General features: G+C 46.2%; 1 protein-coding gene across 4 annotated transcripts in view; it reads left to right on the forward strand.

Annotated features, from left to right (window-relative positions):
• Window positions 1-290: 290 nt before the first annotated feature.
• The window catches only part of LOC126528008 (solute carrier family 22 member 6-A-like), a 34,095-nt gene continuing 15,682 nt past the window's right edge, over window positions 291-18,703 (forward strand). For 3 of the 4 annotated variants that reach the window (XM_050175849.3, XM_055069075.2, XM_055069076.2), the window contains exons 1-4: window positions 922-1,007; window positions 12,034-12,462; window positions 16,932-17,035; window positions 18,147-18,301. In XM_050175849.3, the coding sequence (XP_050031806.2) occupies window positions 12,082-12,462; window positions 16,932-17,035; window positions 18,147-18,301 (640 nt within the window). In that variant the 5' untranslated portion in view covers window positions 922-1,007; window positions 12,034-12,081. Of the gene's footprint in view, window positions 1,008-12,033; window positions 12,463-16,931; window positions 17,036-18,146; window positions 18,302-18,703 lie in introns of all 4 variants that reach the window. The other variant, XM_055069077.2, reaches the window with a different exon arrangement.

The raw sequence follows: 18,703 nt of genomic DNA on the forward strand, positions 1-18,703 counted from the left end.
CGATCTCCTCCACGTGGGTCAATCTGTAGGCGCCGTCTATGTGAAGCACAGGCGAAGAGGTGTGCTGCCTTCGCCGTGGGGCCGTAAAGGTCCAAACACCCGGCTTCAGCTCAACCTCCACAATTCCCTTTTCTCCGGACACGGTTCAGCCGCGCACAGCTACACGCGGGAGAGTCCGACTCTCATGTGATCGGGTCAGTGGAGTCGCAACACACAAAACACCTGCTCCCATAGACGTCCCTGCAGGAGTAAAACACTTGCATTTTCAAAACAACAAGAGGATGGAGCACGGATCACCTAATTAAAGACACGCCCTCCATTTTGTATCAACTTTTATTGCTATACGAATTACTAAATTGACCAAGACTTCACAGTTGTACGTTTCCGAGGAATGAATCACCGGATGCATTATTTTACCTCGCTCTATTCCCATAAAGCTCCCCACAGTCCTACAAGGCAAGTACAAATTGCGTATTGAAATAAACAACGAAGAACGGGAAGGCAGGCTCGTGTCCGCAAAAAAAAAAATTGAATAGTGAACGCCCGATATGGAGCCTCTTCTAAAGGAGGCGATAAATAACGGCGCCACTAGAAGCTGTGATAAGGACAGGTCTTTATCGTGAAGAAACGTCGAAGAAGCCACGACTGCAATCGTGGCCTCGGTTGGATTGCCTGGTTCCGTTCCGCGAGCGTCTCCGATGGCTTTTCTGAAATGTTCCGTGTGGAAATGGTATTCAAGGGCAAAGCAACTTGGTGGTTTCCTGTAGACTTTAAAAGCAGTGCATCCGGAACGTGAAAAAGTTAGTCAGCTGAAATTTGTAGCTCGACTGCCGCACTGTGCGAGGGCGGATGCAGGCTGACAGATGTTTGGTTTCGTTTGTCGCAACCGTACAGACGTCACTATAGCACAAAGCCGTGATACCCCTGACTTCGCAACCCGGGGCTGTTCCCCAGGCAGCTTGTCAGCATTCGTGTCAGTGATCGCCGTTTTGCAGCACCTGCGAAAGGTAAGTCCAGATGCACTTCGGGAGCAATAACTTTCGCGCTGCAATGGTCTCTGTTTGTCAAGGAAGTGGTAAGTTTGCACTACAGAATAGTGTTAGGGAAAAAGATTGGTAAATGGTTTGTCGCGTGCGTTGCCTTAGGATTCTTTAAATTTTTATGTAGTAAAATCCAGTAAATAAGAACGCACTATTTGATGAAACGAGTATTCGGAAAATACTTGCAAGGCTCTCACTGAAGCGAGAAGCGTGAAGCTTACCGTCAACATGACCCCTATATCCACCGAATGCGAAGTCTGTGCCGAGTAGAGTTCTCCTAAGACCTTGGAAAGCATTACGCATAACGGTCGTAATAGCTTTTGAACACTTTTGCTAGTTATTTTTTTTTACAAAACGCGTTATCGGCTAACGCTTTTGAACTTTTTCCCACGTAATAAAATTAATATTCCTCCGCTTTCCTTTAAATTTCAACTTTGTCCCATGTTCACTTCTTTCAAGGTACAGGGCGAACTTCCTACGTGGTTCATAAAACACTGTTATAAAGTCCAAAACACTTGTATAAGTAATTTTCTGCAATGACTGTAATTACTCTACACACTTATTACATTCAGTAAGCGTCTTGCAGAACATCGCCCTATTCTCTCCGAATTTAGATTTGCGCCTTGTTTAGTTTTTTGTAGGACCACGGGGAAGCTCTGCAAGCATTTCATATAACACAACCAAACGGTAAAAAAGCGAATCCTGAGCAATTTTAATATAACCCATGTTAAGAGACAAAAAATTTTCTCCACATAAACCCTAACTTGTTCTGGATTCCCTTTAAATATATTTACTTATTTCTCCCAACACACTGTGAAAACGCGGATAAAATGTGTCAGAGCGCTTATAGGCGCAAGAAGCTTTGTTGTAAACCACTACATTTTATTATTTGAAAGTACCTTACAGGCCCTAAGGGGAACACTGAGTGAGGGTGGCCTCGCTTAAGACATTACGACAGAAAACCGAGACATCAGAGCTAAAAATGTGAGAGCTAAAATGGTCTTGAGAGCTAAAAATGTTTACAATGATAACGTGCTTGCAAAACACTCTTACGAATAGAAATGGTAAATCAATACAAAGATTTGTCCGGAAAGGAATGAGAAGCACAGTTCACAGTGACATAAAAAGCTGCACATCACTCGTGCAAGATAACGCACCTACCGCGAGCACATAAAACAAACAGCATAACTGAAACAAGAACTTGAAAAAAAAGTTGGAAAGAACAAGAATTACCAGAGGAAGAGACAATTCAACCCGGCATACAGAACGGCGCAATGGACAAAAATTGGCAGTGGCTTAACTCGGCTATGCCAGGATATACGTAGCGAAAGCTAAGGTATAGAATGGTTAGCCCTGGTTAATATTGATTGCAAGTCCACGTTAGTCTTGTTCTCTAGCTATGTCGCGGTGTTTAGCCTGTCGTTTGGCGCGCTGTTCGTCTGTTTCCTGGGCGATTCGTTTCCTCTTCATCTCGTTCCGATGTCGATTCCAGGCCTACTCCTGCTTATCGGTATTGTCGCCGTCCATACTCCCGCCTCAACTGCGGTTGCGGCTCACGCGAGCTCTCCTTTTCAATCCTTCGACATGTTATCAGGATGCGACACAGCTGGCGAAGCTAGCGGAGGCGAGCGCAACGTCGAGGAACGTGGTGTGACGTCATGTGCCTTCTTGGAGCACGGCCACGGTGAAATCGCATCTTCGCGGCGAGTAAAGCTTTCACTTTAAAAAAGAGACAGACATGGAGTATATATGACACGTATTATATGACATGACATATGTACGGACGGATATATTTGTTATGATGAAAACTGCGGGTTCAGTAGTTGTCTTAATTTATCTTTGCTCATTTGCACGACAGTGCTGTTAGGAATCGAATTCCATAACCGAATTGCTTGTGGCCAAGCCGAGAAGTTAAGTGCATAAGTGTTCCCATAAATGGAAATGAAGCTTAAATCATTATAAAGTCATCTTGATGTGCAAGACGCGCTTTCCAGTGGCAAGTTTGATGGGGTCATTTCGCGACCACATCTATGGAGCAAAGACAGGAGTGCTATGTCACGTCGGCTACTTTGTGATTGAAGGGAAAGTTCGAGCTTTGTTTGAGTAATGCCTGACAGGTGGTTCTAATTGCGGGAAATGAATCGAGCATCTCGGCTTCGTATGGCTTATAACATGCGGATTAAGTATTTACGGTAAGAAGACCATATACACTGTAAAATAATTTACCCCCCTAAAATTGAAAAAGGGTGTAAATGTGTCTATAACTGACACCCTTAGGGTGTTATTTATTACCGACACCCGAACGGCATGAGTTATAGACACATTTACACAATTTTTCACTTTTAAGGGTGTAAATTACTTTACATTGTAGGGGACGCGAACTCGAGCCGGGGCGCGGGGTGGTGGGGGGTGGAGCAAGGGAAACAAATGATCAGAATCCTAATTTACGTATGTTACACGGGCAGATACGCAAGTTGAGTATTGCTATGCAAGTAATGCTATGCAAGGGCAAATGTATTTGATAGATACAAGCTGCGAGCTAATTTAGTTCGCAGATCCAATGTGAGTCTGCCACAGCTGTCAATCCAGTAAGTAGGAAGCGGCCTTGCTGCAGTGTCTACGCGCACGTCTATGTTCGGTGAGTAGCAGAAAACGCGCACTGAGACGCTCGCCCGCGCTCGCGGCCCTGCTAATGTCATGACGGTTTGGTCTATGAACTTGTAGATGCGAGATAGTGGCAAGTTCAGTGGAACAGAAAGGGAGAGGTAAGTCGCACTTTAAAAAGAAAGGCATGGCATATGGCTATCTTTGTGATATAAATTAATAAACTGGATTACGAAAAAGGAGAGGAAAATCGCACGCTGAGAATACCGATAAACATTCAGTGCGACACAACTTGAGAAGTAATATTGAAATGTCCAAGAATTTAGAAGACAAAAAGGATTGAATCGTCACGACGGCACATCCCAATCGCCGTACGTAGAATCGAAGTCTCTATAACGAAGTTATTTTTGAACACTTCTGATAGCGGTTGCTTGTGCACTGTCAAATGCTCATATGCTACGGCCTAAAGCTCGGCACGGTGCGAGAACGCAATCACAGCGAAAGCAAAACATTGTGCGCTGACATGCATGCAGACGCGCATTCGGTCGCTGCGAACCCGTGCGATCGCTGAATTTAGCCTTCATTCTGTTATGCTACATTTGGTTATATAGACAACCCACTATGACAACATATTTCACATAGTTTACTCTCAGCGTTTGCGTACCTTTCACGCAAGAAGCCGGTTCGGTAGACTTCATCGCTGCGATCGCGCGCAGTGGCGTTCACTGTACGTATTCGATAAAGAGATAGCGCCTGTTAACAATTATGTGCTATCAGTTTACCCAACATTATTAAATCGACAATCAACAACTTCCCTCGTTTTGAGAGTACTTACATAAATGACCAGGTGGGCTGCCGCGTGGTGTCTTTATTGAGCGCGGTAAGCGAAACCTATGAGGAGCGCGCCGCGTGATTCCTCATACTACGCAAGGGAGGCGATTCCGACAGATGGTGACTCCGTGAGTCTTCGCCTCCAATAGCTTCAGGCTTGAGGCAACACCTGGCTGCACTACTTTCGACGCTCCCTATAGGCTAGGTGCGGCGCAAGCCCCATCTGTTTATAGTGACCGAATTATCCGGTGAAAAGGGTCTATCAGCTTAAACGCACGCTAATGGTTGACATCGCAGTCAGTGCTGCGCTTTTCAAGGTAAACTGTTAAATTTATTCTTTGTCACCTCCCTGCTATCTCCCCGCAGGGGCGTCTGCGTAAGCAGGCGTTTGGTGTGTTGCGACACCACGTACCCGAGCACACGAGGGTTGGACCCTCCCGCGTGTAGCCGTGCGCGGCTTAGACGGCACCCCCGGACTGACCCACCCGGGGGAAATCGGCAGTCGCCTTTTCCTGTCCTCCTCTCCAATCTTCGTCTTTCTCTCTCGCCTTTTTCATCTTTCCTGTCTTCTCATCATTTCTCCTCACTTCCTAGTTTCCCGGCGGCAAGGGTTAACCTTGTGTAGCTAGCCAGCCTTGGTTATGCTGTATTTGGTTATAGCAGCGATGTACGGCTGGCGTTGGCAGGGTTTCTCCAGCAGGAACTTCTGTCACGTCCCCCTGTTGGGCTCCATGGTGGGTGGTCGGCATCGCGGCCGAAAAGCCAACTGTACCTATGGAAAACGCGTTTCCTAAACTACCTGATCGCCCTCAAAAACGAGGGCGCCCCGAAGAAGTATTTCAGTTTTTCGGACGCCAAGTCCACAATTTTCCTCGTTTTCATGTGATCCACACAGAAAAACCAGCTAAACAAGGCCGAACAATCTCCCCCTTCCTTGTATCTAAGACCCTTACCGAAGTTTTTGGCCCAGGTTATAAGGCGTCGAGGATGGCTAGCGGTGACCTCCTCTTGGAGCTCCGCGATCTGAAACAATTTGAGAAACTGCCAAAACTAGTATCATTTGGGGAGACCCAAGTAGTAGTAACCCCGCACCGCACGATGAATACCACCCGCGGCGTTGTCTCGGACGATGATTTGCTGGAGCTCACTGAGGCTGAACTCTTGGAGGGCTTCAGTGAACAAAATGTCATAAATGTCAAAAGAATCAAGATAAGGCGCGAGGGTAAAGAAATTGCGACCAAGCACCTAATTCTCACCTTCAATTCAAGTGTCCTGCCCGAATCAATCGAGGCCGGGTACATCAAGCTCCGTGTAAGACCGTATGTGCCAAATCCCTTGAGATGTTTCAAATGCCAACGTTTTGGCCACAGCTCGCAGAGCTGCCGAGGCCGCCCAACATGTGCGAAATGCAGTGCCCTTGAACACGCAACTGAAGAATGTAAGAACTCTCTAAACTGTGTAAACTGTGATGGGGATCACGCCGCGTACTCATGGTCGTGCCCCTCCTGGAAGAAGGAAAAAAAGAAATTGTAACCATAAAAGTAAAAGAGAATATATCGTTCAAAGAGGCACGAAGGCGGGTAGCATACCTGCCAAAGAAAAGTTTTGCCGAAGTGGCGCGTCAGGGGGCAGCGTCACAACGGCCTCCGGCGGCTGTCCGACCCACAAGCAGTGAGTCGGCAGTCACGCCATCTGCCCCCGCGACGGTTGCAGCTAGCGCTGCTCCGTCAACCGAGGAGAAGGAACCATCGACCCCGAAGGTGGGCGCAGCCGAGGCTGCTCCAACCTCCCCGGCCCCTTCCAGCGCTGGCAACGGCCGGCGTAGCCAAATCCCTCTGGGAGCCCCGTCGACCTCCGGGCTGGTGGGCGCAGGGGTCTTGCCCTCCAAGGCGGGACTCCCTCTGAAAACTTCCCGCTCGCAAGAGCATGTGTCCGGCGCCTCACATGAGGCAATGGACACTACACCCATCCTCAAGGCGCACCAAGCGCCTAAGGAGCGGCGAGGCTCCCTCGAACGCTCCAAAAAGAACAAAACCCCTATTACAGGGCCTCGAAAGGGTTCTGTAATCTAAGGCATCCCGTCCGTTTCCGTAAACACAGCACCAATTTATTTTAAATATGGATACACAAATCATTCAATGGAACATTAGAGGTCTCCTTACAAACCTTGATGATTTGCAAGAACTCATCCACAAACATAATTCAAAAGTGCTGTGTTTACAGGAAACACATTTAAAATCCAGACACGCAAACTTTCTCCGTACGTATGTTACGTTTCGCAAAGATCGCGATGATGCCGTCGCATCATCGGGTGGTGTTGCGATTCTCGCTCATAAAAGTATAGCATGTCAACCTTTACAGCTTCGAACGCCCCTTGAAGCAGTAGCGGTGCGAGTTGTTCTGCTAAACAAACTCATCACTATTTGCTCGCTTTATATACCCCTACATTACAAATTAACTAAACATGAATTTCAGTCCTTTACAGATGAACTGCCAGAACCCTATGTTGTTCTTGGCGACGTCAATGCGCACAGCTCCCTGTGGGGCGACTTTCGTATAGATGCGCGAGGTCGTCTTGTTGAACAGTTCCTTTTTTCTTGTGGTGCGTGCCTTTTGAATAAGAAGGAACCCACATATTACTCTCTAGCAAACAGAACCTTTTCTTCAATCGATCTCAGCATAGTTTCTCCTTCTATTCTGCCTGAACTTGAATGGGAAGTTACAAAGAACCCTTACGGAAGCGATCACTTCCCCATACTACTAAGAACGCCTCAAGAAAACGAATATCCACCACAGGCACCTCGGTGGAAGATTGAGACAGCTGATTGGGACAAATTTCGAACTCTTACTGGTATCTCATGGCATAACATCTCCTCGTTAGAAATTAATTGCTGCTGTGGAGTATTTTACAGCCTTTATAATAGATGCCGCATCTAAATGCATATCACAAGTAAATGGCCTCTCGTGCAAACGGTGCGTCCCGTGGTGGACCGACGATTGTAGGATCGCACGTAAAAAACAGAACAAAGCGTGGGGTTTACTACGCGCTTCTCCCACTGCAGAAAATCTTATCAACTTTAAAGAAGTAAAATCCGAAGGCAGGCGAACCCGCCGACAGGCTAGAAGAGAAAGCTGGCAGAACTTTTTATCGGGCATCAACTCGTACACAGATGAGGCGAAAGTCTGGAACAGGGTTAGTAGGATAAGGGGGCGACAAACATACTCCCTCCCTTTGGTAAACACACAAGGCGAAACTCTGCAAGACCAGGCAGATTCACTTGGGGAGCACTTTGAGCGTGTGTCGAGCTCAATCAATTATTCCCAGTCCTTTCTTAAACATAAAGAAATAATAGAACGTAAGCCAATCATACGAAAATCCAGGCAGAATGAACCGTATAACCGGCCTTTCAGTATTGCCGAGTTGAAAGCTGCCTTGAACACATGCAAAAGCACTGCACCGGGACCTGACAGAGTCATGTATGACATGATCGGAAACCTACATACTGACACACAAGTTGCACTACTTACACTATTCAACACTATTTGGGCTTCCGGATACCTCCCATCCAAATGGAAAGAAGCGATTGTAGTCCCTGTTCTGAAGCACGGAAAAGACCCCTCCTTGGCGGCAAGTTACCGTCCGATAGCTCTAACTAATTGTCTGTGTAAGCTTTTTGAAAAAATGATAAATCGCAGACTAATACATTTCCTCGAGGTCAACAATATGCTCGATCCTTATCAGTGTGGATTCCGAGAGGGGCGGTCGACGACCGATCATCTTGTGCGCATAGAAGGAAATATCCGCGATGCCTTTATACATAAACAGTCTTTCCTATCGATATTCCTCGATATGGAGAAGGCATATGACACGGCATGGCGTTACGGTATCTTGCGAGACCTGTCGGAAATTGGCATCCGTGGAAATATGCTGAACACAATTGAAAGCTATTTGTCAAATCGTACCTTCCGAGTAAAAGTCGGCAATGCACTGTCACGTCCCTTTACGCAGGAAACTGGTGTACCCCAGGGAGGCGTGCTCAGCTGCACTCTCTTTATCGTTAAGATGAACACGCTACGTGCTTCACTACCACCTGCCATTTTTTATTCCGTATACGTAGACGATATACAAATAGGCTTCAAATCCTGCAATCTCACAGTATGCGAAAGACAGGTACAGCAGGGCTTGAACAAGGTTTCCAAGTGGGCAGACGAAAACTGATTTAAGGTCAACCCCCACAAAAGTTCTTGTGTTCTCTTCACAAGAAAGAGAGGCCTGGTCCCAGATCCTTGTGTGGAACTGGGCGGAACACAAATCCCTGTCAACAAAGAACACAAATTCCTTGGTGTTATTCTTGACTCCAGGCTCACTTTCATACCTCACATAAAACATGTTAAAGAAAAATGCCTTAGAACAATGAACTTACTTAAAATCCTATCCCACACAACGTGGGGTAGCGACAGACAGTGTTTATTGAATATTTACAAGAGCCTAGTTCGATCACGGTTAGATTATGGTGCCGTAGTATATCACTCTGCCGCACCGAGCGCACTTAAGATGTTAGACCCCGTTCACCATCTGGGTATCCGTCTGGCCACTGGCGCATTTAGGACAAGCCCTGTTGAAAGCCTATATGTGGAGTCAGATGAGTGGCCACTCCATCTTCAGAGAACAAACATCAGCTTAACGTATTTTCTCAAGGTTCGCTCTAATAAGGAACATCCGTGTTTCACAATCGCTAACGACTTGACGTGTAAAACACTTTTTCATAACAGACCCTCTATGAGACTTCCTTTTTCACTGCGTGCAAGAGAACTTAGCACTGAAATGGATGTTCCAGTTCTCGAACAACGCCTAATGCCTCCAGCTAAGCTAGTACCGCCCTGGGAGTGGCAGCTGATAGAGTGTGACACATCCTTTGTAGAGGTCACTAAACATGCGCCAGAGACACATATCAAAATGCATTTCTTGGAGCTCCAGTACAAGTACTCGTGCACAGAGTTTTACACAGACGCTTCTAAGTCGCATACCGGGGTGTCCTACGCAGCCATTGGTCCGTCCTTCTCGGAGTCCGGTGTACTGCACCCTGAAACAAGTATATTTACGGCTGAGGCCCATGCACTATTGTCGGCTGTGAAACATATCAGAAAATCAAATATTCAAAAAAACAATTTTATTTACAGACTCCCTAAGCGTCGTGAAAGCCTTGAAGTCACACTGTAAACACAGAAACCCCGTAATTACTGAGCTCTATTCTATTCTCTGTAGAGCGCATATGTCTAACCAGCATGTCATTATATGCTGGGTGCCTGGACATAGGGGCATCGAGGGTAACGTTCTAGCAGACCAGATGGCCACATCAATTTCCTTGCATACAGTTAATCCTGCTGCTTCGGTCCCTGTCACAGACCTGAAGCCTTTTTTAAGAAGGAAACTGCGAAATCACTGGCAACGTATGTGGGACGCAGAAGTAAATAACAGACTGCACGTGATAAAACCACAGTTAGGTTATTGGCCCCCCGTAACAAAATCACGGCCAACAAATGTCGTATTCTCTCGCCTGAGAATAGGACACACATTTGGCACGCATAACTTTCTAATCACTGAAAATGATCCTCCAACCTGCGGTAGATGCGGGGAGAGGCTGACCGTCCTCCACGTCCTCCTGGAGTGTCGGGCAGCCGAATCTGAAAGAAGGAAACATTTTTCCCTAGCATACCGGCAGCACATCCCCCTACATCCCGTAATGTTACTCGGCCCAGAACCGCTATTTGATACCAACGCAGTGCTAAGTTTCCTGAAAGATGTTGTCCTGCATGTTATTAGCCCCACATGTTCATAGCGGGTCCTCTCTTCAGAGGATACCGCTGTGATAGCTCTTTCGTATAGCACGTGCCTCTAGGCCCTTGTGTTTCAAGGGCTCCGGCGAGGCAAGAGTGCTCCAGCTATTTTTACCATCTCATATATTTTCAATTCTATGTCATTCTTTTACGATGGATTTTAATGTTCATAGTATTCGTCATTAGTCATCGCCATAATTTTACATCACGTAGATTTTATGCACTTTGCAGCAACTATTTTTAGGCCACTTTACAGCCAAGTCACATCTCCATAATACATCGTCAACATCACCACTTGTCATGGCGCTCTTTGGCCCCACCTGGCCCTTGCGCCATTAAACACCACATATCATCATCATCCCTGCTATCTTTTCGAGAATCCTCACGTCATCTTCTTTTACGTTTATTCTAACTGTATTAGGCAGCATACGCTTATGTTAGTCTTTTTTTTATTCCTGGTCAGGTATTGCTAGTTTCGCTGCATTTTTGAAATGTATCGACGAGAACCGACGGCTACACTTGAGCGACGACGTAGGTTGTGCAAGATAGCAGGCAGGAGAAGTACATTGTCGCACTTGACGTTAATATGCGTCCTACTCTCAAAATACAAGCTTTATTTATGTATTCAAGGACCACGTTCTATGGCAATGAAGGAATAGCTACGCAGAAAAAGCGCGCAAGTAAGAGCGCTAATAAATGAAAAGCTCAAGCTAGGGAATTGACAAAAATATTATCTCATTTACAACTGCAGAATGTGACGAAATACACCGCTGAGTGTTCAATTTCACCTATTTCCTCCATACGTGCGATTAGAGTAGCCCGCGAATGCAAGAAAATACTTAGCACTTAGCGTGTATTCACGGGCTTCTTTCATGCTCGGTAGACCACTTTTATTTAGCGCACACTGAGCAAGACAAAGCTGTATCGGGAGTTTTGCATGCTGTTCTACAATTTTCTGATTGGCACCTTTCATTTAATTATAATATTTGAGAAGTTTATTGGTTAACTAAGACTAGTAAAGTAATTAGGCGGAATGCAAAATATACTCTGTATCTCTAAGCGACGGCAAACAATATTACCTTGGTTCTGTGCAGCTAGGTGGTATTTGCATAGTTTTAAATCTTGGTGCATGATAGTTGTGCCTCCCTGTATAGTTCCAAGCCAACAGTCTTCATCCTGTTCCAGCTTGCCAAGCTCGTCTGTCACCCCCATAGGGGATATCATAAGAAGCCAACAAACACTGACACCAATGACAACATAGGGGAGATTACTTGTGCTCAACAAATGAAATGAAGCAACAATAAATTGATGGAAATTAAAGTGAACTAATAAAAATCGGGCCCCTCGGTTAACCCCCTTTCTTCTCGTTTAACCCCATAGGGGAGCGATTTGTCTAATATCCGTTCATAACGCTTCTGCGAGGGGAGTAGAGAACGAGCTTGACAAATTGCAACAAAATGAAGTAATTCACAGAGTCGAAAAACTAACGCCACGAGGTACTGGATTCGAGGCTTTCGCTGATACATTGTCTGACTGTGCGTCTATATCTGACAAAACGTTACCGAGCTGTTGTTCTTCATGAGCGTCGCCTAATTCCAGGATAATATAACAATCCGCATTGATTCAAACTTTGCCCTCTCTCCCTCTCCCTCCCTCCCTCCCTCCCTCTCTCTCTCTCTCTCTCTCTTTAACCTCTGTTTTCTTTTTTCTGCTTTTCCAGTTGCCATACTCCTAGTATTGAAAACGTCAAGCTGGCGAAAAAGGCAACATGAAGGAAATAAGCTCTCTCATTGGACCGCCGCGGTGGTACCACTTGATCGTCTGGTCGTTGACCTTCGTGCGCGCATTTCCGTCCTCCTGGACACAATTCGCAGCGTTGTTTGTCGCCGCGGACGTCGAACACTGGTGCTCGAGGCCACGTGACTCGGCCTTCGCAAATTGGACGGAGCAGCGGTGGAAAGCCGAAGCCATCCCCGTCATCAACAATTCCCTGCTGGCGACCGACCCCAAGTACGAGTCCTGCAGGATGTACCCTGCGGAAGCTCTAATTTACAACGCTTCTGCAGTGCTCGTCGACCAGTCGAGAACAGTGTCGTGCGACGCGTGGTCGTACAACGAATCGACACCAGGGTCGTCGGCAGTGCCAGAGGTTTGTTAAGCAATAACTTTTAAATTTTACGACGAATGAAGCTCCATTGACGGGACGCTCCTAGCAAAATTGTAGGTTTGAGGCAAGTGCTTGCCGTAGTACGTACAGTGTTGCCTTAATTTCTTTTTGGGCACACGTCGCTAAACTAAGACAATGTCGCTAAATGGTTCTTCGATGACGCTAAAATTGTCGCTAGAACTGTGCATTAAAATATGAATAACGTAGGTGCTTCCCCTATTGCAAAAACCAAGTCTTCCAGTGCCTTCCAGTGTGAAACCAGCGCGTTTTTTCGCACTGGAGCACACTGGGTACGCTTGCACTCGCTGGAACTCTCTGGGAGACCAGTGAGAAGGTTGGATAAGAGCTGGGTCACACTGGAAGAGACGCTGGTTCCACTGCCATGACGCTGGGGCGCACTGGCTTGTGATATATACAGGCGCTGGTTCTCGCTGCAGTTCGCTGGTTCACACTGGAAACTGCGCTGGTTGTGTTTGTGCCGCGTTGGTTCAAGTACGCAAGGAAGGGCGCTGCTGAATATTAAATAGTTTATACAATTTCATCGCTTGATACTAGTCTCTTGTCCTAAATACCGCTATATCTTTGGGTCATAAAACTCTATGTCTTGCCGCAGCTTGGAATCAAGGTGCGTGAGCTGCTCTATTCATTCATGCACATTTGGCACTGAAGATCACTTTCGTTTTTTTCCATTATCCCTTTTGACTGGGCGGATAGGTAAATTATTGAAAGAAACCACACAAGCGCACAGGACGCCGCGTCTATTAGTAGTTCGCACGTAACATATGACTGGGAGTTGTCGCCATTGTCGCAATGTTGCGGAGTGGACATGAATTCTAGGGGCGCTGTAACGTAAAGCTATTCCAAACTTTTCTATTCTAATTCTGCAATCATCCCTCCGCCATTGGCGAACAACTGTTTTTAACCACCCCCACTTCACCTGCCTGTCACGCAACGTCAGAAAAACCGCGGTAACTCCTCATCTAATATGATGTGAACACACTGATTATGCATGACTGTAAAGAACAAAAGAAAAATAGTTATTTCTCATTAAACGCCTTTTCGCCATTAGACCTCGGCTATTGGTCAAAAGATTTCGGGCTGGACCCACTTCACCTGCCTGTCACGCGACGTCACAAAACCTCAAAAAATCACCGCGTCAACGTGAAGTGTATGCCTTAATGATACATTATTATGCCGAACAAAACTGAATTTTTCTCTGAATAGCCGCAGGCTTTCCCGTTCCGAAAGAAATAAAAGATGGCTGCCGCCGATCGCTCAGGCACTGACTACTAGCACCTGCCCGAGAGCATGGGCTTATTTGCGTATTATGAAACTTCTTGCGTGGCCGTGTAACGTTTTCGAGCACTTTCGGCATGCTTAAGACCTCATTCTGCCAACTCTTCTTTGCTGACGATCCGTTATAGCGTAATTCTTTGGCTTCCGTTGCATCCCGTCGTGATTTTCATTCAGCCATCGCAAGTTAAGTAAGGGAAAGCGGACCAATCGCAGATGCCGCACCACCCTCTTCATCAGGTTACCGATTTTCAGTGCACTGACTCCGCCCCATCGAATCCCTCTCTACTTGAGCCGTGCTCCTCACCTCTTATCAGCCAGTTAGATAAGACAAGCCCCTCAATGTAGGCAATGTTATTCGTTTTTCAAGCAAACAAAAGTGACCTCCTATAAACGAGGAATGCATTTGATTGGGCTCATTAAACAACCCTGCGGCCTACCGCCCGATGCTTGCGTCGGTGGTTACGCAAATTTGATGTCAGGAGTTTGCAATAAAAACATTTTGAAATAGTTTTACGTTATAGGGCCCCAGAAGTCGTTCAGACGTGCTCGAACGCGACCCGAGTTCGAAACCTACCGCTGACTGATATAATCGCACCGATAACAAAGCTGAGGTAATTCGTGCGCTTCCACTTTCCCTATTGTACTAAAAAAAAGTTCTCAAGCTCATATACACACATTTTAGCTTTCTGCAGCTACCAGCGCTCAGATCGGTGCCCACCGAAGTTTAGGCCTAGCGTATCCGCAGAGTCCGTCTGCACGCTATCGGAGCGTCTAGGCTCAGAAATCAAGAAGTCTAACAAGGATAAATCGCTATATTTAAGCTTTCGCATCGGAGTTCTTAAATAAAGCATTTTTTCATTTCTACAGTGCCAGCATAAGAAGCGATGACCGCCGATGTGACGCATTCTAAACACTGGTATATGTGCAATCGCCGAAGCCTCCCAGCTCTAGCCTGCGCTTCTCTGATGAAAATATATGACTAGACAGACGTGTTGACTGAAAGGTATCACTGAATTAGGAAAACGTTGCATATCACACGCGTGAAGGGCAAGAAACGGCTGTCGAAATCGGCAGTAACAGCCCATACAGCGTCCCGGGTCGGCGGTTCATTTAGGACATTTTTGGAAGTTAAAATACCAATCGCAAGTGAAAATTGATGTTGTGGTACTTCCGAGCATGATACTGAATACGGACAGCAAATTTTTCTTTGTAGTTCAAGCGTGAAGTTTTGTTACGGGGTGATAGCGCATCTACCATGTCTGTGCGAGACGCATTTCTCTGCGAAACTAAAACTGCTTCTCGATTTTGACATGTCAAACTATCCCTTCATGCTCATCTGCTGGCACATCTTGGATTGCCATGCCTCAGTTTTCTTGTGGGATGTTCTCAAACGAACTATGAAGAATGAACTGCCGTTAAGTATTTCGGTATTCGCTTCTTACCATGTGCAGCCACAGTTGGAGTGCCAGCTGACTTGATAATGCTTTTCTGTATGGGCAGCGTGTAGAAAACGCGTATGGATGTCAGGAATGCCCACGTAGATGAAAGGTCGGCGAGGGAACACCTAAGTGAAAGTCTTAGGTACAGGCATGATGCCCTCAAGCACATGATTGAACCGCAAGAGTGGTTTCAGGAGCTTGAAACTTTGGTGTCTGTGATATCCTCTTTGAGGGTCTTTCGTACAGAATACGTAGGACAGGATATTCGAAACGTTCACGAGCCTTAAGAAGAATATAACATCCATAAGCAAGCTTTGAACAAATGTTTTTGATGAGAGTTTTCCAGTGCATGTCTGAATCAAAGAAAATGCCTGAATATTTGTAGGAGACAACTTTTTGTAGTTTCGTACCTCGTAATGATATGTCCAGTATTTCAGTATTGAGTTTTTTTCTTCCTGGAATGAAAAACTCTATACTTAGTCTTACTAACATTAAGGGTCAGTTCATTGGACGTCAATCATGCACTAAAAAAGATTATATAACTCTGCATTTATATTATGCTTTATATCAAGCAGATGGTCTCCGGTAAATAGAAGAGCGATGTCATCAGCATACATCAAAGCCTGCGAATGCCTAAACGTTGCAGGGAAATCATTTATGTAGAGTGAGAGAAGCATGGGCCCAAGAACGGAACCCTGTGGCACACTCGTTAGTACGGTTCGCGAAGTAGACGCATCATTTTTAGGTATTACTCGCTGCTTGCGGTTACTCAGGTAGCATCGAATTATGTTCATGATTTTGAAACGCGTTTAGTAGCAAGACACGACGCGATTCGTCACGTAGAAAAACATACCACAGCCACACATTACGATAAGAGAGGCGGAGCAAATTTTGGGTGACAAACGCGCCCAGTTACGTATATGGGGTCCCAGATTATATATGCCTCCACACTTCAGTCACGGCGTGCTCTCAAAGGGCTTGTAGTAAAGTTTATTCAGTAAATTAACAGGTCCCTATAACTTTCGCATTCGTCATACGCTAGAAGGCATACTCACTCCCTTTTTGTATAGAAACTGTCGCTATGCGACGTGGCTGACGCGCCAAACGTCTCGAAAAGCCTCGAAACCGCGCCTGTATCGTGAAGTGGGTGCGGATTAAAAAAAATCTAAATTGTCATAATTAATCTGCAGGCACCCCCCCCCCCCTTACGGTGTGTCTCATTATGAGGTCGTGAGTTCGGCACGTAAAACACCGGACCTTACCTTTTATTTTTTTGAGGCATGCGTCAGTGGCCTAATGGTAAGAGCTCCGGGCTTCTGCGCTGGTAGAACTTTGTTTTAAACCAACCATTTGAAATGTTTTTCTGTATATAACATTTCCATCAGCTGTTGGAGCACGGCATGTTCGATGACGGTGTCACGATAAGTATGCGCATGTCACAATAAGTATACGCTCAAGCCGCAATAAGAAAGCTTCGCTTTAAAAGAATTTAGCACAATAGCGCACGTTTTAAAAAAAATTGTGGTTTCACGGTATAAGCCAGCAGGATAACTTCGGGGAATGGCCGTCACCTTCTTTCCGTTTTTTTCGTCCTTGATGGTTTTGCATGAACATAATGTACAAGCGCAGCTTAATCAATTATCCCTCCTTAAGGTTTCTTTAACGTTACTATTTCATGTAATCTATTGCAAGACTGGTTCTTTTTCAATCTTGCAGTGGGACCTTGTGTGCCAGCACGAATGGCAGCGCTCGATGATGACAAGCGTCGTTTTTGTTGGATCCCTCGTAGGGTCACTCGTCATGGGGCACATGTCTGACAGGTGGGCACTATATCCATGCTGTAGGCGTACATCAGCTTCCTCCTTTGCAATCGTTGATTTTTTTTCACTAAGCGTCGTCGCCTTAGTGCTTATTTGCCATAACTGTAACAAACGCGAAGAAAGGGGGTTAACCGAGGGGCCCGATTTTTATTAGTCATATCATGAGAAGCCAACAAACACTGACACCATGGACAACATAGGGGAAATTACTTGTGCTTAATAAATGAAATGAAGAAACGATAAGTCAATGGAAATTAAAGTGGATGAAAAAACAACTTGCCGCAGGTGGGAACCGAACCCACAACTTTCGCATTTCGGGTAACGAGGGCCTCGAATCCGGCAACATTGATGCCTTCAGGTAGCATATGTGGGTTTATTGACCAGTTGCCTTCACCCAAAAAGATCACGTTCTCGTGACGCCTGCGGCAACAAGGACGTTCCACGTCCGCCGCCAAGGTCTGAGTGGTGGCGCTGGCTAACACTCCCAGGGTTCTACTAGTACACATAAATACCCAAGAAAGTGGAAATGGTGGGTTCGGTTCCCACCTGCGGCAAGTTGTTTTTTCATCCACTTTAATTTCCATTGACTTATCGTTTCTACATTTCATTTATTAAGCACAAGTAATTTCCCCTATGTTGTCCACGGTGTCAGTGTTTGTTGGCTTCTCATGATATGACTAATAACTGTAACAAGCTACACATAAAACAATAACTACGTAAATAACCATAATGAGCGCAAAAGTTAGCATAATATGCCGTCGCGCCTTAACGATACGTCATTTTCTTGAATTTGAGAACAAGGCCTAGCCTGCCAACGGCTGCAGGAGCAGCAGCGGTGGTGTCGGCAGGTCGTAGTAATAGTACTACTACTACTACTACTAGTAGTAGTAGAAGTAGTAGATGTTGCATTAGTTACAACTGCTATTAAGATTTTATGTCACGTGGTGGAGTGGGGCGTAGCAGTACAGAAAACACCGAATAGTGCTTGGAGATCAAGTTACCACATACGGAAGACAAAAAAAAGAAATACAGTTTGTAAGTATGATATGGCACGGCGATAGTTGAGTACAGCCGGCGCGTTGTGCAACCCGCTTCCTTCTTTTTTTCGCAGATTCGGGCGTCGAACCGTATTCTTTTTCTCCGTGTTCGGAGCTGCCCTCTTCGGGTCTCTGGGCGCGGTGTCCCCGTCGGTGAAATGGTACAACACCCTCCGCTTCTTTGCCTGCATCAACATCGCCGGCATCCAGACAAGCTCGGCGGCCTTACGTGAGCAGCGCCGCCATCTTTCGTCGCGCCTGAACTCCCTGACGGACGCCGCCTTTTCATCGCAAACAGCAACCTTACTTGCTCGTTCAGAATATATCGCTTTAGCCGACGCTTCGCAGTTTCTTCCTCAACTACCACTTTGTACGAGATCACTAGCTGTTGCATTTCGTGCGTGCTCGGCAAGGTCTGAAGCCACCATGTGGCTCATGAACTTCTGAGAGTTTCCGATCTCGGAAGCTATGCCTTGCTTCCGAGATCGGCCGGTGCGCGCGTTACACAGCGCGCCACCCTATCTCTGAAGCCGTGCTCTTGACGTCACCTTTGAAATCGCGCGCGCACTCGCGGTCTTGAAGTCAACGTCATGTGTGACCGGTCTTTGTCGCCTGTTGTGGGGTAGTATGA

This window comes from Dermacentor andersoni, chromosome 9, assembly GCF_023375885.2.
Source record: "Dermacentor andersoni chromosome 9, qqDerAnde1_hic_scaffold, whole genome shotgun sequence".
Taxonomy (NCBI): Eukaryota; Metazoa; Arthropoda; class Arachnida; order Ixodida; family Ixodidae; genus Dermacentor; species Dermacentor andersoni.